We start from the raw sequence: 27,599 nt of genomic DNA, 5'->3' as shown, positions 1-27,599 counted from the left end.
CCTTAGCTGTCATATCACTTTACAGAAGTGTATAATAACACCCTTCCCTTCACAAATTTCATTATTATTATTATTATTATTATTATTATTATTATTATTATTATTAATGGTGAAGTGTGTTAAAGCGCTGAGCTGCTGAACTTGCAGACCGAAAGGTCCCAGGTTCAAATCCCGGGAGCGGAGTGAGCGTCCGCTGTTAGCTCCAGCTTCTGCCAACCTAGTAGTTCGAAAACATGCCAGTGTGAGTAGATCAATAGGTACCGCTCCAGCGGGAAGGTAACGGCGCTCCATGCAGTCATGCCAGCCACATGACCTTGGAGGTGTCTACGGACAACGGCGGCTCTACGGCTTAGAAATCGAGATGAGCACCAACCCCCAGAGTCAGACGTTACTGGACTTAACGTCAAGGGAAACCTTTACCTTTTTGTCATAATAGAGGCATTGCAGAAGAAAGTAGGCAATTTTCCTTTGCTGGTTTGTTCTATTTATAATATTGTACTTAGCAGAGAGCTTCATCCCTGTTTATAGAAATGCATGATTGATTACTCCTTCCTATGGAAAGAAGTGGTTTAAAACAACATCTCTGTTTCAAAGGTCAAATGGATTTTGATGCAGAACAATTGGACCTCATGGAAAGCAATGTTTTAAAACAACATTCCTATTTCAGGGGTTCAATGGGTTTAGGTCAGTGGTTCTCAACCTGTGGGTCCCCAGATGTTTTGGCCTTCAACTCCCAGAAATCCTAACATCTGGTAAATTGTCTGGGATTTCTGGGAATTGTAGGCCAAAACACCTGGGGACCCACAGGTTAAGGACCACTGGTTTAGATGCAGAACTATTGGATTCCATGGAAAGCAATATTTTAAAACAGCACCTCTGTCTCAGGGGCCAATGTTTTTAGATGCAGAACTATTGGATTCCATGGAAAGCAATGTTTTAAGACAGCATCCCTGTCTCAAGGGTCCAATGGGTTTAGATGCAGAACTATTGCATCCCATAGAAAGGGATTCTGACAGATTTGCATGAAGAAAAAATCTGGGGGTTGATACTGATTGCCTATGTATGAAGAGGAAGACAGCGGACGCCTACGGGGAAGCACCAAAAGTCTGATGAGAGGAGAATGAATGAACTTGAGCGAGGGAGGACTGGAAGGTACAATCAGTTCCCAATTTCTCTCTTTACTTATCTTAATGATGCCTCTCTCAATACTGCTCCCTGATAAGGTCCAGATAAAATGGAAATTTTCTTAGAAAATAAAAATAACAATGTTATATGTACTTTTGGAGATGTTTAGCAGGTTGGGGGGCACATCTGGGGGCCACATATTCCTCAAATGTTCTACCTTACTCACCATTACATTGAATCAGATTTCTTAAGCATTTCTCTGTAACTGTTTTACAGAATGGTGAGAAAAAGAGAGTGAAGATGTGAAAATATTGTCTTTCAGCTTTGCAAAGAGTTGTTCCAATACAGTTAGAATAAAAACATTTGTCACTTGATCCATAACTAACTAGTCAATGTGGAATAAAAGCATAAAATACAAAACTTTTTGTAGACAGAGGTACATAGAAAGATATTAAACGAGCTGCTTCTGAAAATAAACCTTGATCCTAGTAAATGTCAGAACAACACAGTGGTTGAAGGAATATCTTTCACTAAATGCATCCCCAAACCTTTCTTTTTCTGAGATTATTTAGTAATTGAACATATTCCTGAAAAATCAGGATATGCATTTTTAAAGTTTTTACAGAATAGCAGCTTGATTAATATATTACTGTATTTGTGGGAGTTTGTAGCAGCTTATTTGCTTCTATGCTGAAGACTAAATACATTTATAAAAGACACTCAAATGGAGCCTCTAGGAAAAAAAAACATGTGTTCTGTATTGTAAACTGGATTGTTGGGTCTCTTGAGTCTTTCTGACACATCATTCTCAGACCCTGAATGGCTGGGTTGCTGCCAAATAGCTCTTTTCCCACAAAACCTTAATAAACGTTGGAGTGAAAACTGGGCTCTGGTCATGCATTTCCCAGAAAAAGACTGACCTAGTTAACCCTGAGGTGGTGAACCGTGTCTGGTCTGTACAGTTTCAGACTGCAGGTAGGGACTGGGAGACCCATCTGAGTGAATGCTCCTGCATAGGAAAAAGTTCCCATGCACAGTAAAAGGGCTTTCTGAGATAAAAGGCCTGTTTTGTGCAGTGGCTGCACGAGGGAGAACAGGAATATGGTAACATTTACTGCTCCAACTGAAACATCATTTCTCCTTACAAGACAGCACTCCATGAGATGAAAAACAAACATATGAAGTAAGGAGCACCCTATACTCATGGAATCTCCTTGTGTGATGAAAAAACCTTGCTGTGTGGCTCTTATACTTTAGAACAGACCTTTCCAAACATTTCATGTTGGTGGAACACTTTTTAGACATGCATCTTTTCATAACACAGATAGTCCCCTAGTTACAAACAAGATAAGTTCTGTAGGTTTGTTCTTAAGTTAAATTAGTATGCAAGATGGAGCCCCCAGTGGAGCAATGGCTTAAACCCTTGTGCCAGCAGGACTGCTGACTGATAGGTCGGTGGTTTTGAATCTGGGGAGAATGGGTGAGCTCCCTCTGTCAGCTCCAACTCCCCATGCGGGGACATGGGAGAAGCTTCCCACAAGGATGGTAAAAGCATCAAGATCTGGGCATCCCCTCGGCAAGGTCCTTGCAGACGGCCAATTCTCTCACACCAGTAGCTGGGCATTATTTCCTGGAGTATGGACTGGTTGGATCTTCTTGTGGTCCAAAGCACTCTCAGAATATATACAAAAACAATATACATAGTATTACCATAATTAAAACATATAGTACCATTAAAGCATCATATAATCCGTTCTTACTGGTAAAAGCAATAAAATTAATCCTGTTAAAACTTCAGTTCTTAGTTTACAATACCCACATGAATCAACCCCCAAATATCCTTTAGAAGTCTTTGCCACATTTTTGGGCTTCACTGGGCCTTTTTAGACCTGGATGAGCCATTTAGAAAACAAGCAATGAACAGGAAATAATGTCCTACGGTATCATTAAAAAGACCTCTTCTGCGCCCAGGGGAACTCAAAAAATAGACAAAAGCACCCTCACACCTGGCTGATTTTGTTTTTCAAAGGAATGCATTAGAATTTTCTTCAGCCCATACACAGTGATCTAGATCAGGTTGCTAGTCCCACCTAGAGTAGACCAGTTGATTGTTTAATGATAAACCAACACCTATGTAGATTCCATGGAGCCTCCAGTGGCTCAGTGTGTTAAAGCGCTGAGCTGCTGAACTTGCAAACCGAAAGGTCCCAGGTTCAAATCCCGAGAACAGAGTGAGCGCACGCTGTTAGCTCCAGCTTCTGCCAACCTAGCAGTTCTAAGACATGCAAATGTGAGTAGATCAATAGGGACCGCTCCGGCGGAAAGGTAACGGCGCTCCATGCAGTCATGCCGGCCACATTACCTTGGAGGTGTCTATGGACAACGCCAGCTCTTCAGCTTAGAAATGGAGATGAGCACCAACCCCGAGAGTCGGACACGACTGGACTTAACATCAGGGGAAACCTTTACCTATGTAGATTCCATTCATTCAATGGGTTGATTGTAGCTGGGACTAACACTTAGATTTAGATGATTTGTTTTAAAATAACATTACTTTCTACCATTGTCTTTTGGACAGAAAACACTGGGTAATATTTCTGGACAGAGTAGAAATGATGCAGTATTTCAGTTCCCGTGAAATAGTTTCTTAATATAAGCTGCATTTTCCCAAAGCCAGGATACATTTTTTGGAAGAGCAAAATAGCTCATTGACCACAGGAAAGGAACATCCTACACAATTTTGTGTGTGTGCTCAATAGGGAGGATGAAAAGACAACAATTCCAGAGGTTGGGCTATTCCAAGAGAATTGAAGTTCGCTACAGTTTTACTCATAAGTCTGGGGGGAAAGCATTAAACAGTGTTATCTCCAAGCCAAATAAACTAGAATACCAGATGTTTCTAAAAGCTAGAATATACAAAATATAAAAACATTGTAAATGTTTTGTCAATTGGATATTAACACATTTATTTCATTTTCCTGTTTTTTGTATTTGTTGATTTATAACTTAACTAGCTGTGCCCGGCCACGCGTTGCTGTGGCGAAGTCTGGTGGTATGGGAAATAAAGTATTGAGGAATTGGTGGTTGTTAAGGTAAAGGGTAAAGGTTTTCCCCTGACATTAAGTCCATTATAAATGGGTTATATAGTTGTGTGGAAGGGCCTTGAGTCTACACTGCCATATAATCCAGTTAAAATCAGATAATCTGTATTTTATAGGCAGTGTGGAAGAGGCCTAAGTGAGGCCTAACTCTGTCTGTCCCCTGGGCTGAGTGGGTTGCTAGGAGACCAAGTGGGCGGAGCTTAGCCTTCTAACTGGCAGCAATGGGATAAAAACAATTCTTCCTCTCCCTCTAATTAGGACTTTATTTTTCTTTTCTTTTTGTTGTATGAACGTAGAGGCATGGATGAGGGGTTATGCTGCCAAGTTTAGTGTTTCTGGGATGTGCAGTTTTGTTGTTTTGTCCTAGGCCGAAATTTCATTACCCTTTTATATATATAGAGGTGATTTACATGCAAGTCCAAAGGAACAACAATTTTGTATATTTTGTAAACTTAAGGCTATTTGGGGCATTCTCTTCTCCTATGATTGCCACCATTTTGCTAGCTGTGTACTTACTGTCATACTTCTGCTAATTCTCACTATTTTGTCCATAAAACAGGCAGTTGCTAGCATAAAGAAGCATTGGCTTTTACTTTGGTTGTCTAGGTGTACTGGATTTCAACACCCAGCAGCCCAAGCCAGAAATGGACAAGGAGTCTGGGAGTTGATGTCCAAAATATATGGAGGGCCAAAGAACTAGTGTTTCATGAAGACAAAGGACAATATTGCAGCCATGCACTACTTATGAAGTAAAGGGATTTTGTGACTTTATGTGGATAGGTCATCTTCAACAACAACAACAACAACAACAACAACAACAACAACTTTATTTATACCCCGCCACCATCTTCCACAGGGACTCTGGCAGCTTACAACATAGCACACAATGGTGCCATACAGCACATAGAATGCATTATATCAACATTTAAAATCATCTTCAATCCCTGGCATCTCCAGTTAAGACTGAGAGAAGTACCCAACTTGAAACCCTTGAAAGCTCCTGCCAGTCAGTGTAGACCACTGCTTCTTAAACTGTGGGTCCTGAACCCAAATGGGGTCCCCTTGGCTCAATATTGGGGCCCCAAATATTTATCAACAGCAAAAGTTTTCTGAATGTCACCTAGTGTTTGTTTTAGACATTTACACAAATCTGTTGTCCTGCATTTACAGTGGACTCTGCAGAAGATGCTTCATCTGTATGCCATAAAAAGGAAAATCAGCTTGTTTGGCAAGCATTGCAAATGCTGATTCGTTATCAGTAAATGTTTGGTTTTTGTGCCTATTTTATATACTTATATTCCCAAGGTCACATAAAAATGTATTGGGCCAAAAAGGGGTCAAAAGTGGAAAAGTTTAGGATGCCCTGATGTATACAATAGTGGGCTAGATGTCCCAGTGTTTCCTTCCAGAGCAATGGCCAGCATTTTAAGATACTTAATTAAAACAGACTTTACAATTGGTTTTATTTTATTTATTTTGGCCAGGAGTCTGTTGGCTGCTCTGGCAGTGTAACTACACTGGCAGGCATGAAAGCAATGGTGACAGTGATTAAAAAAGGGAACTAAGGGAAACAATGGCAGAGACAGCACTGAAAGGATGAGGCTTGCAACAGCTATGATAGATGGGAAGCAGCTCTCTAGAGATCCCATCTATTCTCTCATGTAGGTAGTCTCCAGCAAAAGGGGTCATGCTTCTCTTTGTTGCACTAGAAATTGCACACAGGAGGGGATGGGAATATCACTCAGCTCCTTCCCAATTGACAGGGAAACAGGCCTCCATTGATTGTGGTACATGTTAACCAATAAGCGAGAATTGGGGAAATCCAGACAGGATTGCCTCACAACCTCTGAGGATGCCTGCTATAGATGTGGGTGAAACGTCAGGAGAGAATACTTCTGGAACATGGCCATACAGTCCAGAAAACACACGACAACCCTGTGATCCCGGCCATGAAAACCTTTGACAACACCAGACAGGACTCACTGTGTAGTGTCATAACTACTTAGGATCTCAACTGGATTCCTGACAATGATACCATAATGCACTTTTACACTGGTATAGTGCCTTACTAAGTAAGTAAAGGTAAAGGTTTTCCCCTGACATTAAGTCCAGTCGTATCCAACTCTGGCGGTTGGTGCTCATCTCCATTTCTAAGCCGAAGAGCCGGTGTTGTCTGTAGATACAATCCAAGGTCATGTGGCCGGCATAACTGCATTAGTAAGTACATCACGTTTATTTATCAGTGCAGCTTGTGTCCCACCTCTTACCTCTAAGCAGTGTGGTTGAGGAGGGTAATAAGATTTAAAGATTATAGTGTCTTGCTTTTTTTCTTTTTGGAACCAAATATCTTCACTAGCATATATGGATACAAAGAAAAATTATACCCCTTCTTTCATTCTAGGGTATGGCTACGCTACAAATCTGAACAAATCTTGAATCTTTTTTTTGGACAGTGACCACACTGGCTTTTCTCAACTCTGGTCCTGGTCTTTTTAAACACAGAATCTAGACAAGATAGTTTTGTAGCTTTATACAACAGATAATTCTGAGCATCCACACAAAATGACAATTCCTAGGATTCTTCAGTGGAATCCATGACAATTGAATAATATTCACTTTATGTACATAAAGTGGGGAAATGACCTTGGAGAAAGGAGAAACAGATGGCATTAAAAGTGTCAGCCTAAAGGCTACAAAGACTCTGAAGGCATTACTCAACTCTTTCTCCTTTGTTAGTCAGTTCATTGTAAGTTAGAACCAGTGTTTCCAAAATGAAGCCAAGGCATAACTATCCATACTGAGTATGCATTGTTTCATGTGAATAAAAGAAGATGCTGCAAGGCATGTTTGGTTTTGTAAACTGAATTCAAAGGAAGGAATTACTGCAAAGGTAAAAGGCTTTCCCCGACATCAAGTCTAGTCATGTCCAGCTCTGGGGGTTGGTGCTTATCTCTATTTCTAAGCTGAAGAGCCGGCGTTGTCCATAGACACCTCTGAGGTCATGTGGCCGGCATGACTGTATGGAGCAATGTTACCTTCCCGCTGGCATGGTACCTATTGATCTACCCACATTTGCATGTTTCAAACTGCTAGGTTGTCAGAAGCTGGGGCTAATAGCAGGAGCTCACCCTGCTACCCAGATTCAAACCGCCGACCTTTTGGTCAGCATGTTTGGCAGCTCAGATGTTTAACTGTACAAAGCTGTTTTATGGATTAGAGGAGAAGGAAGGGTGTATTTCATTGGATTTTGTGTTTTGGAGTTAGGAGGGTTTTCAGGAAGGAAAACTCTTATTTTCTTACCTTGTTTAATGTTTTTGTTTTGCCTTCTTTTTAAACATGGTATGCATTACTAGTACGTTAGCTAGAGAAATGAATTGGGGAGAGGGAACAGTTACATGTGTTTCTGAGAATACTTGATTTTTGGAAGGGCAGGACATCTACCAATCCATGTGACATTTTTGAGAGTTTCTCAACACTGATTTTAAGAAGAAAAGACACAAGTCTGTTAATACTCTATCCCGGAACGTTTGAAGTAATCGTGCAAGACCAAGCCTTGTGAATAACGTCATGTCTCGTTTTGCCCTGAGTCAGCATATGCGAGTGAAACTGACCATCTGGAAGCAGAAGAATCTGGGGAGACTGGGATAAACACCTGGCTCATTGCAATGTGTGCATTCAAGGCTGCATCGTAATGTGTAAGGCAAAGCAGGCTGGGTGAAAGGGAGCTAGTAACAGAGTGACTGCAGTGGAATTCTGCATTTGGTTACTACACAGAAGCTATCTCTCTCTATATTTTTTGTCACATCTCACTACACAATGGTTAATACTACACAGCAGCAAGAAGAGGCAAATTACTGTCAGGGACTGGAAGAGTTATTTTTGGACTGCCCTTCCAAGAATCTCCCAACCAGCATGGACCTTGAACTATGGGACTCACTGTGCAATAGAGGGAAAACACATTTCCAAGCACTGGGAATTTCCAGTCAGAAAATTAATTTCATTTTTATTTTATAGATTCAAGAAGTCGCAAAAGTTTGCTGCCTGAAGCAGCCACCTCATTCTGCCTTATGGTAGGGCCAGCCCTGCCATCACTTCATTCTTGATTGTGTGAGAAAATGTGTAAAGTGGCAAACTTTTTTTCTTTACAATTTCTTTCAGGATTTAGTTTGTAAGCCTCTTCAGGACAAACACAGACCACTTCTGAAACAGGATTGTTAGGTTACAAGTATTGAAACAGGAGGAAGATGGGTATTCTGCACAAGTCTGCTTGCAGGTAATGCAATAGCACTCCATACCAAATAGATGATGGGCAGGACTGGCTATGTGTGGCTTAAAAGTAGTTATGTAGCCAGCTAGCTAAATACTAAAGTGTGTCTGGTATGCTCTTCAGCAGTTATGTAAGGTAACAGAAAATCTAAATGGAATTCTAATAATTGGTGTGTAGTAAACAGTGATCATAATGATAATGATAATAGGAAGAAATTATACAATTTATTCAGTGTACAAACACAGATTGGAATTTAAAAATATTAGGACTTGTGAAATGCATAAACCTCTGAAGGATTGGGAAAGAGGCCAGTATTGCATCCTATGGAATATTTTTAATAGTTTTTGAAGTACAGGGTGTTTGAAAAAGAACTCCCTATTCACCATTTAATTTAATTTAAATGGTGAATAGGGAGTTCTTTTTCAAATACCTGGCTGAGAATTCTAAATTCCCCTCTCTAACCTGCAAGGGAGCACCTGGTGGCGCAGCAGATTAAACCGCTGAGTTGTTGAACTTGCCGACCGAAAGGTCGGTGGTTTGAATCTGGGGAGCGGGGTGAGCTCCCACTGTTAGCCCCAGCTTCTGCCATCCTAGCAGTTCGAAAACGTGCAAATGTGATAGGTACCACTTTGGTGGGAAGGTAACAGTGCTCCATGCAGTCATGCTGACCACATGACCTTGGTGGTGTCTACGAACAACGCCAGCTCTTCGGCTTAGAAATGGAGATGAGCAACAACCCCCCAAATTGGACACGACTAGACTTAATGTCAGAGGAAAACCTTTACCTTTTACTAACCTGCAAATCTCAGGATTTTGTAGGGTGGAAGCATGCTAATTAAACTGTTAAAGCTGACCATGTCAAAACCAGAAAAAAAAACCTTAATGTTGTTATTTAGGAGAATTTATAATCCTTTGTGTCATGTATGAACCCTTTTTTAAATGCACCATACTCTTGCATATTATTCCAGAGCAATGTCAATACATATTTTACTTGAAAACTTGAAGACATTCTTAGGTTTATAAACAGAAGAAAGCCATAAAGATGATCACTTACCAAAATACATAGTCATTTACACTAAGGTCTGAGCATATAGAGATTGCAATACAATTTTCTGTCTCTCTGTAAACATTTCAGACATTCTTTAGCAAATGTAAGAAGACCATTAAATTTGACCCTGTAAATTATGCAGACTTGTGTTGTCTGTTTGAAATACAGTTGAATGTTCAAATCCACATAGGTATTTTTCTGTGCTAGACATAGTGGATGCTATAAATCACTTGGTCATTTTCCATGGTATGCATATTGCATTTTACACTATTGTAAGTAATTCATTTTGCTGGCTAATAAAATGCTATCCCAAAAGAGCCACACAATAGAGAGGAGGACTATGATGAGGAAGGTATTGCATAGTTGTAAGAATTCAAATTTCACATTTTATTGTTTTTTTTTTTTTGAGGTGGCATTTACTCCAGAAAAATGCTTGAGGCAGCATACACCAATTCAAAGGCTAATACAATATCAAAAATTAACAAACCTCAATGCCACATAGCCAATGGGCATAGCATGCTTGTTTAATAATTGCTGCAGAAGGATTCTGAAGACTAAAATATGGCTGGTTCAGCCCAAAGTTGTGAGAATATAAAAAAAATGGTTGGGAATGATTTCAAGATGCCATCATACAATTCTTAACATATTAGTTGCAAGCCTGATTACTTGTTAGTCATTTGTACAAAAGCTAATAGAACGTATCCTCCCTTAAAATAGAAAAAAAATCTGGAGATAAGCTGCTTTTTATTGGTATTTTCAAGTAGAGTATACACATTCAAAAATTGTTGGATGTTGTTGCCACATTTAGACATATTACTTTGCTCCAATGTGACTACTCTGTTTGGGGCTACCAAAAGGATTCAGAGCATTATGAACTGTCCTATCTCAATATAAATATCCAATGCATCATTTTGAAGTACTGAATGGTATCCTGCTGATGAATTACAATTATTCAGATTTATGCCATCATGTCCGTTTTTGTGTTATTATGAAGTTGAAATTTTCTACTGACTGAATTCAAATGTTCCCCTCAAACTCCATTTTTCTCAGCTGCCATGCCTACATTTACATAGAATGGAAGAAGGAGCAGACAGGTGTCTAGATATCTTCCTATAGCTGGATGCAAAGCAATGATATAATTCATGGGGATCTCTGGAAGAATACAAATATCCCTAAAAATATGTCACTGGGCATCCTGCTGTAGGAAGATAGCTGGACATTTGTCTATGGCTCTCCTCACTCGCCAATCACTAGGAAGTTGCAGGGTCCAGCGGGCTAAAGCTGAGCAAATGTCAGTTTGAGGAGAGGTAAGTCACACTGGGATGGGTTGAGCTCTCTTTGTTAGCCCAAGCTTCTGCCAACCTCATAGTTCGAAAATATGCAAATGTGAGTAGATCAATAGGCAACACTTTGGTGGGAAGGTAACGGTGCTCCATGCAGTCATGCCGGCCACATGACCTAGGAGGTGTCTACGGACAATGCCGGCTCTTTGGTTTAGAAATGTAGATGAGCACAACCCCCCAGAGTCAGACTCAACTAGACTTAATGTCAAGGGGAAACCCTTACCTACCTTTAAGTCTCCCATTGTAGGGCCATGTCATTATTTTCAAATACTATTTATTACCCACCTTCCATGACTCAAGGTGGGGTAATACATGGTTAAAACATCAAGATAAAACATAACACTACAAAAATACATGTATCAAATATATACAGGTAAAAATTGACTGCTGGAAAGAGATCAAAAACACACAACACACACCATCTGACTTCTCACATAGGCAAAAATGTACAATCGAAGGCAGAGTAATTGTTGTCACTTAAGTAGAGGCTTAAAGGGAACTGGGTTGTTGTATGTTTTCTGAGCTGTATGGCCATGTTCTAGAAGTATTCTCTCCTGACGTTTCGCCCACATCTATGGCAGGCATCCTCAGAGGTTGTGAGGTATGGAAAAACTAAGCAAGGGATGTTTATATATATCTGTGAGACAAAAAATAATAATACAACAAATGCTGGATGACTGAAAGCAGAAAAACGAACCAAAGAGGGACGTAAGTGAGGTATAGGCAGAACGTTATAAAGTTCCTTTGTAGGACTACAACTCACACAGTCTCTCAACCACCATGACAAACAGTCATTTTGGCTGTGGTATTAGCTTGCTGTAGTCTAAAAATGAAGTCATCTAATCTCTGGATATGGGAGATTTGTGACCAGAGCCTTCCACTTTTTAAAGGAGTGCCTTATAGTAATAGAGTTGGGATGTCAAAGAAAAGGGTTAACCCTTTCTGCTGCATTGTTTTATTGGTCCAAACTGGCTATCTTGGAAAACATTCTTTCAACTTCAGTAAAGACCATAAAAGGAATAAAGAGCAACTGAAAAGAGAAATTTATATACAAAAAACATGTGAGACTCTATTTATCTGTATTCATCTGTATATTGATACTCCGTCTTTTATTTTATTTTTAAACAAGGCAACTTATAAGTACAGTAAAAGCAGCAGAAGCATTAAAATCAATAGTAAAATTCACATATAAAAAGTACAGTTTAAAACAATCAAACAAGTCAATATACACAAATAAGAGTTGAAAGACCTTCCATCTTTTGTGAAAATGATTTCAAAGTACACCTAAAAGCATTTTTTAAAAAGAGTTCTGATAGATTTCCCTGGGAATTATATTACATTGTTTTAATTCTACTTGTATGTGGTATTTACTAAGCGGATTTGATTTAACGGAGCCCTTAGAGCAGAAGCTGGAAACATGATTAAAAACAAGTGAGTCGAAAGGTTCTCAACTGGTGGGTCCCCAGATGTTTTGGCCTTCAACTCCCAGAAATCCTAACAGCTGGTAAACTGGCTGGAATTTCTGGGAGTTGTAGGCCAAAACGCTTGGGGACCCACAGGTTTAGAACCACTGCTGTACAGGATATGGGTAGGAATTGAGAGCCTTTTTCCTTAATGCCTTACCATTGGCCATGCGGAGTGGGGCAAATTGATATTGCAGACCAAAACAGAATCCCTAACCTCGATCTACAGCTTTAAAGGTCATTTCCAGGACCTGATACTGAGCTTTGAAATTGACACCTGGCACTTAGTGCAGGTTTAATGTTGTTTTCTCCCTCGACAGTCACAGTTTGCACCAACTGGTTTCCAAATTGTTAAAGGCAATCTTTCATATACAGAATTAATTGAATCTGGATCCAAAGTATTAAGTACCTTCTTCTAAGCATCATGGTTCTGGTTGGTTCTCCCTCCCCTAGCTACTTTGAATTCTACAAGATGATAACAATCCTAATCATGGAGTTTTGCCACGTTTAGATGAGCTCTTGAGCTAGTCACTTGTGAATAAAATATATTCCATAAAAATACATTTGCAGTAACTAGCTTTTCCAAACATTTCTGATAACCATGTGCTATTTGATCCATTCATATTGTTGCATGACTATTTCAATTTGCAGCTACAACAGATTCTGTCAAGTCTAGCTCGAACAAAGAAGACAAAAGAACATACCTAGATAAATATGAAATGGTCTTTAGATGTCCTTTCACATAGAATTTAGGTTGACTCATACAAATATAAAGCACTAGATCTTGTATGATATTGGAAACTAAGCAGGCTCAGCCCAGGATAGTACTTGAATGGGAGAACACCACTGAATATCAGTTGCTGCAGGCTATATTTCAGAAGAAGGAACTAGCAAAACCACCTCTGAGTAGTAATTTATGAAAACCCTATAAAATTTTAAGGTGTCATCCTTAAATTGACAGTGACTTGAAGGCCTATATTTACACACAATTGCTTCATTTTTTTTAAAATAAGTATTACACTAACGTACCTTTGGGAAATCAGCTTATATTATATGTACCTTATATTCTTGCTATTTCAGGCCAGTATCGTTAAATAAGTGGATAGAAAAATATGATAAACAATAAAATAACACAAATGACAGTTATTGGGTGCTTCCAGACATATCTTCCTTTGTGCAATCAAATTATTTAAGGGATCAAATTATATAAGGGATCTAGAGATTCTGTTTTCCTTCTACTTCTTCCATCTTTTTTCACTTTATTAAAACACACAAACCAATGGAAGGGTGTGTCTACTGATCAACCTTCCATTGGTGGAACTGGGAGGGAGATAATCTCTCTCCTGCTGCAGTTTCCGATCATACTCAAAGGACTGCTTCCCAGGGCTGATCTTTGGGTGTTCCAGAAGCCTGAAGGGTGGGAAAGAGAGGGCAAGAACATTTAAGTATGCTGGCAGTTGAGGCTTAAGGAAAAAAAGATGAAATAGTGTTTTGACTGGTGTCAGTAGGAGCACTCTGTCTGGAAGCATCTCGTTTCTCATTTGTGAAGTCTGGAGTGTGTGTGTGTGTGTACATGCAGAGACAAACAACGTTCCATGATGAACATGTTTTTAACTGTGTCAAAGGAATAGCAATATAAAAAAAGATATAGATTCTGTTTTTTCACAGTCTTAAAGAAGATTTCAATATGATTCAAATTGACTTAGCATTGCTGTTTTAAAGACATGACAACGTAAACAGCATACATTGAGCAGAGAATCTGGAGTCTACAAACACTGCTGGATCCTTTGTAGGTTCTTCTTGCTTCTGCCAGAATATAAACTGTTGTAACAAAAGAATACTTCCATGCCATGGAAATCTTTGGGAGCTTTATGTATGTATACCCAGTCAATTTGATCTTTGGAATTAAGTGCTAAGGCACAGAACTTCCAAAAGGCAGACGCTCACTGAATATTAGATAGCCTTCATGTATCCTGTCCTTTCACAAATGCTGAAGTGCAATTTCTGTCAAATCTCAGTTTAAGCTGTCCTTGTGGATGCTTCGCTCTGTGTTGTGATTGTTGAGTTCATTGTTTTTCCATTGGACGCTCGTTCCATTCATAGGGACAGATGATGCTTGGCTTCCGTTCTGGTAGCAGATACACCAGAGGCATGACTGACAAGAGAAAGAGTGCCAAATATTAGTATCTGTTCATTCTTTTTGTGAAGGGTTTTCTCATGTGAAATATTTTTAAACAGTACCAACCACATACCGAGCTAATGTTAAACCTTGGTCTGGGTAGCTTTATGAGAACTCAAATTGCAGTTGCAGCTTCCAAATCTACAGCATGGCTCCAAAATTTGAAATATGAATTTGAGCTTTCTTTTTCTGTTACAAAGACTTTTTTTAGGATGAAAAAAAGCTCTGAATTTTGTGCCAAAGGCAATGGTTCTATTTACAAAAAAAATTATTTGTATATTAGATCATCCCCCTTCCTTCTGATCTTCCGTAAGAGACTGAAAATGTGGCTTTGTGACCAAGCTTTTGGAGAACTTGTGCAATAGACATACATGGATTGATGTGCAATCACTCTTGGAACAGCCTGATTTACATTTGTGGATTACATAATTAACTGTGAATGTATTGTTTTAAATGTTTTAATTCTTTTAATGTATTTTATAATTCTCTTTTAACGTTGACTTGAATTGTACACTGTTTTTAAGGCACTGAATAGTTGCATATATGTAAGCCGCCTTGAGACCCCTGTGGGATTGAGAAAGGTGGGATAGAAATGTCGTAAATAAATAAATAAATAAAAACCCTTTCCATAAATGTTTGAAGTAAGTTTTCACTTGTATTTAAAAATATCATTGGAAAATGTGCAAAAACTCTTAGAATGTTACCCAAGAGGGGAAACCTTTTGATTTTTGTTGTTCTTTCATGTGAAAGTGAAATAAATAAAAATATTTCCTTAATAGTAAATCTGTCCGTTTCATTTACTCTTCTATTTGTTTTTTTAAAACCCTCACATTTTGTCTCAAATATAAAGCATTTGGCCAAAGTTGGTAAAATCTTCAAACATAAACGAAATTCTCTCCACTCTGCACTAGGCAAATTCAATATATCAGTCTATTCCTAGCATATTGCACCATCTGATATCCACCAAGAAGTAGCAGCAAGCAATGAAAGGACCAAGGCATTGACATCTCTGGCCCATCCTCTGTTTGGATATCAGCCAGCAGGCCAATGGCTTAAATCAAGATACTGCTTCCTAAGATCTACAGAGACACTCACAGGAACACCTCAGCAAGCGAGAGTCCAAAAGTAGCATTGGGGAGAAAACCCCACACAGCAGAAAATTTGAGAAACACTTATCTATGGGACTGCATCTTACTTGACTTTCAGGAATTCACATGGTTTTGACAGAACGTATGTTTAGGCTAATATTGACTGTCTACTTAGTTGCACATTTTATGATTTCTACACTTATCATATTGGCACTGCAAAGTACATGACAAACAGGTGACAAAATTATTATTATTCCTTCAAATAATGCTGTACATTCATGTGTCCTGTTTAAAACAATGCAGTACTTACCTGGAAGCAGTTTTTGAACTTCTTGCTCACGAAATAGAGTGCAATTGGGTTTATGCAGGAATTTATAGTAGCTAAATTCAAGCCAATATAATCCATTGTCAACAAAAAGCTAGATGTTAAAAGAGGGAAAAGCAAAACAATTGTTATCCTTTTCATATTGGAAGGATATTACTCAGCCACCTGTTCCTTTGGGAAATTGCTTTTTGATTGTCTGCATAGCAGAGTAATTGAAATATTAAATCCTCAGTTGTGTCCAACATTCACCTATGTCCCCTCAGGTAAAACATGAAGTAGTAGAGATATTCCAGCCTACCAACATCCTAGGCAAGTGCAATCTCTGGGCACCTATGTTTATGTTCTGCTTTATGTGCTAGTGCCAGTGGAAGTTAATCCACTCTGGATTTTCATCTGATCATTAAAAGAGATGTCTTAGGTGCTGAAGCCTATCCTTCAAAAGCTGCCGTTGCTTTAATGTCTCATGTAAGATTCACAACTCATTGACAACAGAACCACTACCATGTATTCACCTCCCAGTTCCCACAAAAGCAGAAGATGTTAGGGTCTATGAGAAGAATACTATCCAGAGACAGATTGTTTGACACAAAGTTAAACTTGCTCTTATATTAATAACTGACTGCCTGAACTGTGGCTTGGAAAAAGGATGAACAAACAAAATATAATGAAAGTAAATGAAACAAATTTTCAGTTAATTTAGGCATGTTTATAAAGACAACTGAAGTTGTTATTGTGTGCCTTCAAGAGGTTTCTGAGTTATGGTGACCATAAGATGGCCCTTGTATAAATTGAATAAATAAAAGTAAAAGTTCAAGTATTCAATGTCCTGGGTGAATGAATCTGTTGGTTTCTTCCACATAATTTTTTTCAGGCCTCAAGTTTTTCTTCCTCCTAATAGAAGGAAATTATCTTATTTCGGTAACCTATTATCAAAACAAACTGAAACAAGATTCTTATCCACTTCCAACTTGCAAGCATGTTAATACTGAACTTACAATTACCCTGTAGAAGGAGGAATATTTCACCTTGTTAATTAGCATAATTATTTAGCCATCTCATTGTTATTGAAGAAGAAATTAATTAAAAGCAACATGATGTTTATTTGTTACATCCATACGCTAGAGCAGGGGTTCTCAAACTTTTTTTAGTCATGGAGCTCTTTTTGAAGCAAAAGTTTCTTCTGGAATACCAAGAAATGTTTATATATTATAGTATATATAATGTGTAATGGCACTCCATACAATCATGCCGGCCATATGACCTTGGAGGTGTCTAAGGACAATGCCGGCTCTTTGGCTTTGAAATGGAGATGAGCACCAACCCCCAGAGTCGAACACAGCTAGACTTAATGTCAGGGGAAAACCTTTACCTTTTATAATGTGTGTGTGTGTGTGTGTGTGTGTGTGTGTGTGTGTGTGTGTGTGTGTATATATGTGTGTGTGTGTGTGTGTGTGTGTGTGTGTATCTATCTATCTATCTATCTATCTATCTATCTATCTATCTATCTATCTATCAAGCATGAGCTGGGCCAGTGGCAGATGGGGCCATCCAGTCCAACTCCCTCCAGCCATGCAGGAAAAACACAATCAAAGCACTACCAACAGATGGCCATTCAGAATTGTTGTAATAATAATAATAATAATAATAATAATAATAATAATAATAATAACAACAACAACAACACTTTCTGAATTCAGACAGACAGAGTTTTGGAGCACAATACTCCTGACCTCATGATCATGTTAAAAAACAAAGTATGGATTGTCGATGTTGCAATCCCAGGTGACAGCAGGTTTGAGGAGAAACAACTGGAAAAGCTGACACAATATGAGGATTTAAAGATCGAATTACAAAGACGCTGGCACAAGCCAGTCAAGGTGGTCCCAGTGGTGATCGGCACACTGGGTGTAGTGCCTAAAGACCTTGGCCTGCACTTAAACACAATCGGCGCTGACAAAATTACCACCTGCCAGCTGCAGAAGGCCACCTTACTGGGATCTGCATGCATTAGTTGCCGATACATCACACAGTCCTAGACATTTGGGAAGTGTCCAACGTGTGATCCAATAAAACAGCCAGCAGGGGGGTCTGCTGTGGATTCATCTTGTTGTGTTTCAAATAATAATAATAATAATAATAATAATAATAATAATAATAATAATAATAATAAATAGCAGCAACACCAGAAGCCATCCAATCCAACCTCCCCTTGTTATATACATAAAAAACATAAGCAAAGAACCCCCTAAGCGATGGAAAGGAAATATGGAAGCAAAGAAAGTGGGGGTGGAGGAGAGTCTGGGTGGTGAGAAAAAGAGTCCGGACAGCAAGGGAGGTGGGGGAGAAAGGGTATTTGTCCTGGGGGAAGGCTGCTACTGCTGTTCTCTCTGGCAGCTTAAAACTTTAATTTCCCTGCATTTCTTAGGAGGAGTAAAGAGGATGAGGCAGAAAGCAGCATGGTGCAGTGGAGCTCCTCACTATCACCCGCTGAACCCCAAGGGCTCCGTGGAGCATAGTTCAAGAACCTCTGCTCTAGAGAAAAATTGTTTTACCTGTTCCACTAGAAGCAACACAAAAGTAAAAATGAATGGAAATTGATGTGCAGAATGGAAGAAATAATGCTTCAGTTAGCATCTCATTGATGGAACATACAGATGAGAAAATAGTATACAGTAACATGAGAAACAGATTTAAAATATGCACTGTCAATATTTAGCATGTATCACTACTTCTTATGTTCCTTTTCACTCCTCTATCCATAACTTGCTTCTCCTCTTCATCCATCTATACCTTGCCAAATAAAGTTGAATTAAGTACCAAATTCAAAATATACCTGAGTAATTCACATCTGTTAGGGTCCCGTTCATCATACAACATTAGCTTCAAAATCCGGCTCAAATGAAGAGGAATCCAGCAAAGGGTAAAAATCAGAACTAAACAGAAAACTGTCTTTGCAACTTCTCGTCGCTGAAACATAAAAAGACAAAAATAAGAATGTGTGAATGTAGACCAAACCAATCATTAAGCTGATTTTTTTTGAAGCTGTCAGGTATAAAGGAAACAGTCTTAGGGCCCATCCAAACAGGCCCATATTCCGGGACTTGTCTGGGTTTTTACCGGGGGCTCCTGGATGGTATCCAACCTCCCCACCCCCCTAAACTGCTCTTAAAAGTAAAGAAAACTTCCCTGGCCACCAGAACATTCTTCTTGTGTCCTCCTGGTGTGAGGAAATGACGCACCAGGGGACTGGGGGGGGGGGGGGGGCATTTTCTTCCTCACACGTCATTTCCTTGCATAAGGAGGACCTTAATGTCAGCCAGGTAAGTTTTCTTTACTTTTAAGGGTTGTTTTGGGAGGGGCTTCGGGGTGGCTGCATGCCATCTCGATAGTAATTGGATTGGCATGTAGCCACCCTCTCTGGGAAAGTCCAGGTTTTGGGTGGGTTCTGGGGACAGAAATGCATGCCAAAGCGGGTTTTAAAACCCCGCTTTGGCACGCCTTTCTGGCCTGTGTGGAAGTGCCCTTAGAAAGTACAAATATTAGACATGGAGTTGGTGACTGATGGTGCCTTGATAGTTGCAAGGAAAGCTAACAAATCCATTAGAAATTTTTCATTATTAGAGACTGACATCTCCGGTTCATCCTCTGTTCGGATATCAGTCAGCATGCCAACACCTTAAATCAAAATATAGCTTTCTAAGGTCTATAGAGATACTCACAGGATCATCTTAGCAAGCGAGAGTCCTAAAATGCTAGGTAAAACCCTGGAACCTCAATCAGTGGTTGATAACAGATGAGAAACTCCCCCCGGTGCACAAAGAAGACTGGGCGACTTGGAAGGTGCTGAACAGAATGTGCTCTGGCACCACAATATGCAGAGCCAACCTTAAGAAATGTGGCTACAAAGTGGAGTCCTTGATATGCAAGTGTGGAGAAGAGCAAACCACAGACCACTTATTACAATGCAGTTTGAGCCCTGCCACATGCACAATAGAGGACCTTCTTACAGAAATACCAGAGGCACTCCAAGTAGCCAGCTTCTGGTCAAAGGACATTTAGTATAATGCCAAAATGTTTAACTTTGTTTTTAGGTTTTTAATACATTATAACTGTAGTCTCAATTTGCTTCTGACAAATAAATATGTTTATGGCCAGTCTTGTACAGTGGATAGTATGCTGGACTGGAAATTGGGAGATCCATGGACTAATCCCCACTAAACCATGTAATTGTGTGATTCTGGCCTCTCTCACTGTGCATTTACTGAAGTATAGGTAAGATTTGAATGTAAATCATCATCATCTGATATATCTGAAATTACCACTCCCAAATCCGGAAGATCTCCTATCTGTAGTAAATCTTACAGAGTGAAGCTGAAAGCTAAATTCCTGATCAAGAGCCTATTATCAAAACATTTTTCATATAGCAGTCATCAAATGTTCATAATGGTTTTAATAATTTCTACTCCTACAGGATGAAATACATACTTGTTTGAATCTGGCTTAAGAAGAAAGAACTCTAAAACATAGCATAGTGAGAAATAAAAAAGCAAGCATAAATCATTGGCATATCCTTCAAGTTGTAGTTCAAGAAATTCAGAAAGGTTAGAGAGTGAGGGAGCAAAACTGTCACAATTGTTTTGAAAAGGAAATAAAACTGTCTAGTCTCTAAAACACTTTGTCTGCATTATCTCCTTCCACTTTAGAGTACCCTTACGGCCCCGAGCTTGCCAGAATACCTTTGGGTCAAAACTCACATTCAGTCATGGTTTCTATTTTTGGAGTGCATTTTATTAAAGCCTGCAGTAAAAAGTTTTGCGGACAAGGCAGGGAAATACACACTGAAATGTCATCTTCCTTACCTGCTTAAGATGTTCACTGAGAGCTATCCTCAAATTACTCTTTCTCCTGTTTAACATTTCACAGGTCATCAGGGTGTAAAAGAATGCTGTGCACACAAGCGGCATAGTAAAATAGAAGCCAAAGAGCCACCAGTCCTTTACTTTGACGTAAAACTGTAGCAAGGCAAAATGTGACAAATTAATATGAAATGTAGTTCTATTTAGTCTGCCGTCTTGTATTTTACACAGAACAGGTATGTCAATCTCTAAGACTAAGCAGACACAAACCTGATAACAGAAATGGTGACACATTGAAACCCATCGAACATTTCAGTCTCCCAGGAACTTTGCTGCTGACTTAAATTTTGCATTCTCCAACAGAGAAATTTCAAGGCAAGATTCTAGCCAGAAATAGCCAGGTTGCAATTTAGCCAAATTAAAATAAATCATTTTAGAGTTGATTGAGAGATTTGACTCCGTCACGGTAAAGATAAATATGTAGTTTACCATCCAAGGCAGACAAGCAAATAATGCTTTCCGTTCAAATCAAAGTGAATCATATTCAAGTAATTCGAAGTCCAGTTATTTTGCTACCCGGGGCAGAGAATCTAGTGTGGGACTAACCTTGTCCCTTGCAATTGCTCTTTAATGACATAAATTAGTTGCCTGGAATTAAAACTACCAGAATTCTCAGGTGATCACTTTATCAGGGCCGTGGTGGTGCAATGGATTAAACCCTTGCACCAGCTGGACTGCTGACCTGAAGGTTGGGTTGCTGATCTGATGGTTGCCAGTTCGAAACCGTGAGATGGGGTGAGCTCCCGTCTGTCAGCTCTAGCTTGCGGGGACATGAGAGAAGCCTCCCAGCAGGATGGCAACACATCTGGGTGTCCCCTGGGCAATGTCTTTGTAGACGACCAATTCTCTCACACCAGAAGCGACTTGCAGTATGTTCTCAAGTCACTTCTGATACGATTAAAAAAACCTTTATAGTTGTCAGGTAATAATCCTAACACCTTGAAGGCCAGTTGAGAAAGTAGCAATTAGGCTAAAGAAAAGATACAGAATTTCCACAGGTATTAGGACCCAGTCCAAGATAGTCTAAATTGCATTTCTATTGTTGGAACTGGAAAAAAATTGACTACCGTTTCTTTGCAGGTTGGGAGCTATAGTTCAAATGTAACATTTCCAAATTCTGTGTTGCACGCTTTTCTCTTAATTTTTTTTTGTTTTCCCTTGCATCTTAAAATAAGAAGGCTTTTGAAATAGAATAGGTTTGCAATTTAGCCTCGTTTAAAAAATCTCAAGGTATTTCTTGAACTTTCTTGATCTGGATATTGTAGTTTTTCTCATGAATGTTGCTGTTATTTATTGAAAGTTCAAAGCTGAGTTGCCCAAAACGACCCAGTCTCAACTTTCAGATCACAAGGCTAGTAATCTTTGCATTAAAAATCAAAGTGTAATACATGTTTTGCTAAAATCTCGTGTCCCAGTGAAAATGCTGGTCTGCTACCTTTTAAGGCATTTTGTGAATGGCTTTGATTCCAAAAGGTTCAGGTTAAGAATGTCTCTTGTAAGTCTAATCGTTCTCTGCTATCAGTTGAAAGATTAACTGCCTTGCTTGTGTACTAGGCAGAAAGAGGCCACTTAAACAAGCACTACTCTTGAAAAATGCAAAGTCCAGATTATAGTTTCCAGTGACTTTGTGGCCTGGACTGTTTTGACCTGGAATGTAGCTCTTTTAATGGTATGTGTATTATGTGACAGGAAGAAGCAGATGTTAGAACAGCCCTCTGTTTCCCCTCAATTAATATTTTAAAAAATGTTGGTTCTTGTAGATGGATTTCTTTAGAAAATTACCAAAGAGATGCACTATTCTAATAATGAACTCTATGCATTTTTGCTTCTTATCTCTAAAGATGAGTAACATAAACAGTCATCCAGTCACAGGCACACACATGTATGTCAAAGAAATGAACTCATGGTCCCTAGTCACTACGTGGGTTGTGCAATAAGATTGACCCCCCCCCCCTTTTCTCACCATCTTTCCCACATGAACTGTGTATTCCTAGCAGACGTCACTATACTTCAGTGGTTCTCAGCCTTCCTAATGCCGAGACCTCTCAATACAGTTTCTCATGTTTTGGTGACCCCCCCCCCCCCCACCATAACATTATTTTTGCTGCTACTTCATAACTGTAATTTTGCTACTGTTATGAATTGTAATGTAAATATATCTGATATGCAGGATGTATTTTCTTTCACTGGACAAAATTTGGCACAAATACTAGATATGCCCAAATTTGAATACTGGTGGAGTTTGGGGAGGGGGGGGGGTTGTCATGTGGGAGTTGTAGTTGCTGGGATTTATAGTTCACCTACAATCAAAGAGAATTCTGAACTCCACCAGTGATGGAACTGAATCAAACTTCTCTCATGACCAACAGAAAATACTGGAAGGGTTTGGTGGGCATTGACCTTGAGTTTGGGAGTTGTAGTTCACCTACATCAAGAGAGCACTGTGAACTCAAACCATGATGGATCTGGACCAAACTTGGCACAAATACTCAATACAGTATGCCCAAATGTAAATACTGGTGGAATTTGTGGAAAATAGATCTTGACATTTGGGATTTGTAGTTGCTGGGATTTATAGTTCATCTACAATCAAAGAGCCCCCTGAACCCCACCAATGACAGAATCTGGCCAAACTTCTCACACAGAAGCCCCAACAGAAAATATTGGTCTTTGCAACCCCTCTGACACCTCCCTCACGACACCCCCCCCCCAGGAGTTCCGACCCCCAAGTTGAGAAACGTTGCTCTACTTAGTTCCCAGACCAAACACTCATGATGCAAATTTATGAGGATAATGGGTTTGCTTCTATTAGAAGTAGTAAGACAGCTATAATTCTGTTTGCACACCTTTTGGTGGAAGAGATAATTTTAGAATGAAAAGATGAAAGTTTTACAACAAATTAATTTGTTCTTACCAAATATAATTTCAACCTTAAAAAAAAAAAAGAATTACAAGATAAGAATTACAACCTTTAATGCATGGGCCCTAAATGTAAACCTTTCCAGTGTCAAATATCTCCCAAAAAATACCATCAAAATGTTACAGGTTTGTGAGAACTCACTAGGTAGCCAAAAGTCGGTGACAATGGAATTGAGTACTTTCCCAGATATATTTTGACATTAAAATACAGGATTTCCTACCCGCCCCCTACATATTGGAACAACATGGATTCTCCTTGGGTATATCTACACTGTAAAATTAAGGCAATTTGCCACCACTTTAACTAGCATGGTTCAGTGCTACAGAATCATGGGAGTTGTTGTTTTACAGGGTTTTTAGCTTTCTCTGTCAAAGAGTGCTTGGTGCCTCGCCAAACTACAATTTCCATGATTCCAAGTCATTGGCCCATGACAGTAAAGTGCTGTCGAACTGCATTAATTCTACAGTGCAGATGTATCCCCTGACATGTTCGCTTCTATCAGATATAGTGAAAGGTTTTCCTCTGACATTAAGTATAGTTGTGTCCGACTCTGGGGGTTGGTGCTCATTTCTATTTCTAAGCCAAAGAGCTGGCGTTGTTCATAGACACCTCCAAGGTCATGTGGCTGGCATGACTGCATGGAGCACTGTTACCTTCCTGCTTGAGTGGTACTTATTTATCTGCTCACATTTGCATGCTTTCAAACTGCTAGGTTGGCAGAAGTTGGGCTAACAGCGGGAGCTCACCCCGCTCCCTTGATTCGAGCAGTGACCTTTCGGTCAGCAAGTGCAGCAACTCAGCGGTTTAACCCACTGTGCCATCAGGGGTCTGCTACCTATCAGATATTGGTAGGCTAAATACATACAGATTTCAAACAGAATGAGAAAACACTTATCAATTATCAAGTCACATTTAGTGAAGAGAAGTGGGGAGGAATTCCTCTGAAGTATTTAAGACTATGTCGTCGTATTTATTTATGTTTATAAGCCATCCAGGCTAAAGTTCCCAAGGCTCTCTGGGACTGGATCTACACTGCCATATAACCTAGTGGTTTCTGAATCAAGATTATCTGCTTTGAACTGAATTGTTTGAGTCCACGCTGCCATGTAATCCATTTCAAAGAAGATTATCTCGATTCAGAAACTGGATTATATGGCAGTATAGATGGGGTTTGGGGCAAGATAATTTGAAGAAAAGAAGCAAGATAGTGGGAAGAGATTCGGCAAATAGCCAAATCACAAAGAAACTTCTCATTTGTATAAAGAAGTAAAGAACAAAAATATATCCACTTCAAGGTGGATTTTATCTACTATTTTCTGTTAACACTAAATCACTGTGCTGAAAACTGGAAAAAATGATAGAAATAGTATCAAAAAGCTATATTCAGCATATTTAGCATTTAAAAGCATGACATCATGACATTATTAAGTCATAAAAGCTAAAGATGTCTGCAAATGATTAATTATGGTTGTTAAAGTTTATACAGATCTCACATCAACCCAATTTTGTACTTTGATGTAAGTGACACAGGCTTCCTTTTGTTTTCCGTAGGACTCCACATGGAACTCGTTTTCTACAGGAAGCTTGCCTTTTCACATGTTCCCTGAAGCACTTGGCCTTTTGGGATTTACATCCTAGTACAAATATTTGGAAAAAAACTATCTAAGAGGTTTCAAAGACAGCAGGAAAGGAGACAATAATGAAGTTTTATTAATGTTACCTGACATAATGTATTGTAACATTTGCTATAGTAAGTATCAGGTTTACATCTGGAAGGACTTTTCTTTATTTACCCTCTATTCATTTATCTGAAACTTCCATGATGTGTCCGCTTTTCTGCTTCCTGTTTTTTATTTACTCAAATTCGCATTTAAACATTTCCAAAACTACATGGGAGAGGGTTTTTTCTACAAATCAGGGTGCCCATCAAATATTTGCTTGGAATACTTTTGAACAAGTTGTTTTCTAAAGAAAGCATGGGCAGATTTTATTGTGTGTTTCAAGCCCTCGCCTATATCTTTACAACAAAGATTTATTTTGTTAAACAACATTAACCTGTGGCTATGAGTTTTAGCAGAGGAATTGTAGATGGAAAAACTCTTTAACCCTTTCCCATTCATTTTATACACTTCAACCAGCCCCACCTTTTATTAGTCTGTGAAGAGAATATGTTTAATGAACACGGAAACAAAGAAATAGGTTAGGTAAAGGTTTCCCCCTGACATTAAGTCTAGACATGTCTGACACTGTGGGTTGGTGCTCATCTCCAATTCTAAGCCGAAGAGCCAGCGTTGTCCGTAGACACCTCCAAGGTCATGTAGCTGACATGACTGCATGGAGCGCTGTTGCCTTCCTGCCGGAGCAGTACCTATTGATCTACTCACATTTGCACTGTTAGGTTGACAGACGCTGGGGCTAACAGTGGGATCTCACCCCGCTCCCCAGATTTGAACTGCCGACCTTTCGGCCAGCAAGTTCAGAAGCTCAGCGGTTTAACCCATTGAGCCACCGGGGCTCCACAACAAAGAAACAGAGTGTACCTATTCTAATTTTTATTTATACCCCACTTTATCTCTCCTGAAGGAGACTCAAATATATGGTCCCACACAGATACAACATTGCTTTGATTGTGCTTTTCCTGGCAGAGGGTTGGACTAGATGGCCTATGTGGTCTCTTCCAACTCTATTATTCGATAATTCTATGATTTTGCCCAGGGGATGCCCGGATGTTTTGTTGTTTTACTAACCTTGTGGAAGGCTTCTCTCATGTCTTCGCATGGGAAGATGGGGCTGATAGAGGAAGCTCATCCACACTCTCCCCGGATTTGAACATCTGACCTGTCGATCATAAGTACTGCCAGCACAAAGATTTAACCCATTGCGCCACTGGGGGTTCCTATTAAGATCGTGCCTGTAGGTTTTCTTGACTAGAGACCTTTCTACCCTAACCAGAAAACCCAGAGTCACTGTGAATCCAGCACTGTCTATCTCAGTGGTTCTCAACCTAGGATCCCCGGATGTTTGTGGCCTACAACTCCCAGAAATCCCAGCCAGTTTACAAGCTGTTAAGATTTCTGGAAGTTGAAGGCCCAAAACATCTGGGGAACCCAGGTTGAGAACCACTGGTATCTCCACTATGCCTGGAGACTTCCAGTGCATATCCAAGGCTTCCTGTGTTTAATCTGACTTTGTCTTGCTTTAGATAAAGTTGCAGGATATTTTGGAGTTTGCATAAAACTATCCCAGGGATTTACATCAATCGGAACTCTGGATTGAGTATCTTTTGGAATGATCTCCTGTCCAGACAGATACTACTGTCAACACCATTGTTTCTGTGTAATGATCAGCACAGTAAAAGAGGCTGGCTTGTCCCTGTGTCACCATCACAATTCCCTGCTGGCCACAGAGCTCTTCCAAGGACCTGGCCAACACGGTCATATTTGCTGATGTCAGAATGGGGCATTCATACAACCAGCAAGAAGATGGGGTTAATCTGTTCCCTCTTCTTGCTGATCATGGAGGATATCAGCAGACATGACAGGTGATGGCCAGGCACTCGCAGTGAGCTCTATGGATGGTGGTAAGTGGTGACAGCAACACAGAGGACAAGGTTACATTCTTGCAGAGCCAATGCAGTCCTGGCCCATCTGGACAATGTCCCCGGATTCGGAATGCACATACTAAAGCTGCTCCGGGGCAGATTTACATAAGAGTAGATTGTCCAGTGTAGATTTGCCCTTGATGGCCCAAGAGAATCTGAAATGCTATATTACAAACCCTATTTCCAGTTAGTAATTTCTTCTGTTTACATAATCAAATCACAG

At 39.6% G+C, this 27,599-nt stretch overlaps 1 protein-coding gene across 6 annotated transcripts in view; it reads right to left on the bottom strand.

Moving 5' to 3' along the window:
- Window positions 1-11,956: 11,956 nt before the first annotated feature.
- ednra (endothelin receptor type A) overlaps window positions 11,957-27,599 on the bottom strand; it is a 35,345-nt gene continuing 19,702 nt past the window's right edge. For all 6 annotated transcript variants that reach the window (XM_008112006.3, XM_008112012.3, XM_008112007.3 and 3 more), the window contains 4 exons: window positions 20,799-20,951; window positions 18,773-18,906; window positions 15,925-16,033; window positions 11,957-14,502 (listed from right to left, as the gene is read on the bottom strand). In XM_008112006.3, coding sequence (XP_008110213.1) covers window positions 14,362-14,502; window positions 15,925-16,033; window positions 18,773-18,906; window positions 20,799-20,951 — 537 coding nt within the window. In that variant the 3' untranslated portion in view covers window positions 11,957-14,361. The remainder of the gene's footprint in view (window positions 14,503-15,924; window positions 16,034-18,772; window positions 18,907-20,798; window positions 20,952-27,599) is intronic.

This window comes from Anolis carolinensis, chromosome 5 (assembly GCF_035594765.1).
Source record: "Anolis carolinensis isolate JA03-04 chromosome 5, rAnoCar3.1.pri, whole genome shotgun sequence".
Classification (NCBI taxonomy): Eukaryota; Metazoa; Chordata; class Lepidosauria; order Squamata; family Dactyloidae; genus Anolis; species Anolis carolinensis.
Note: the sequence above shows the minus strand (reverse complement) of the source record. Positions and strands in the feature narration are given on the sequence as shown.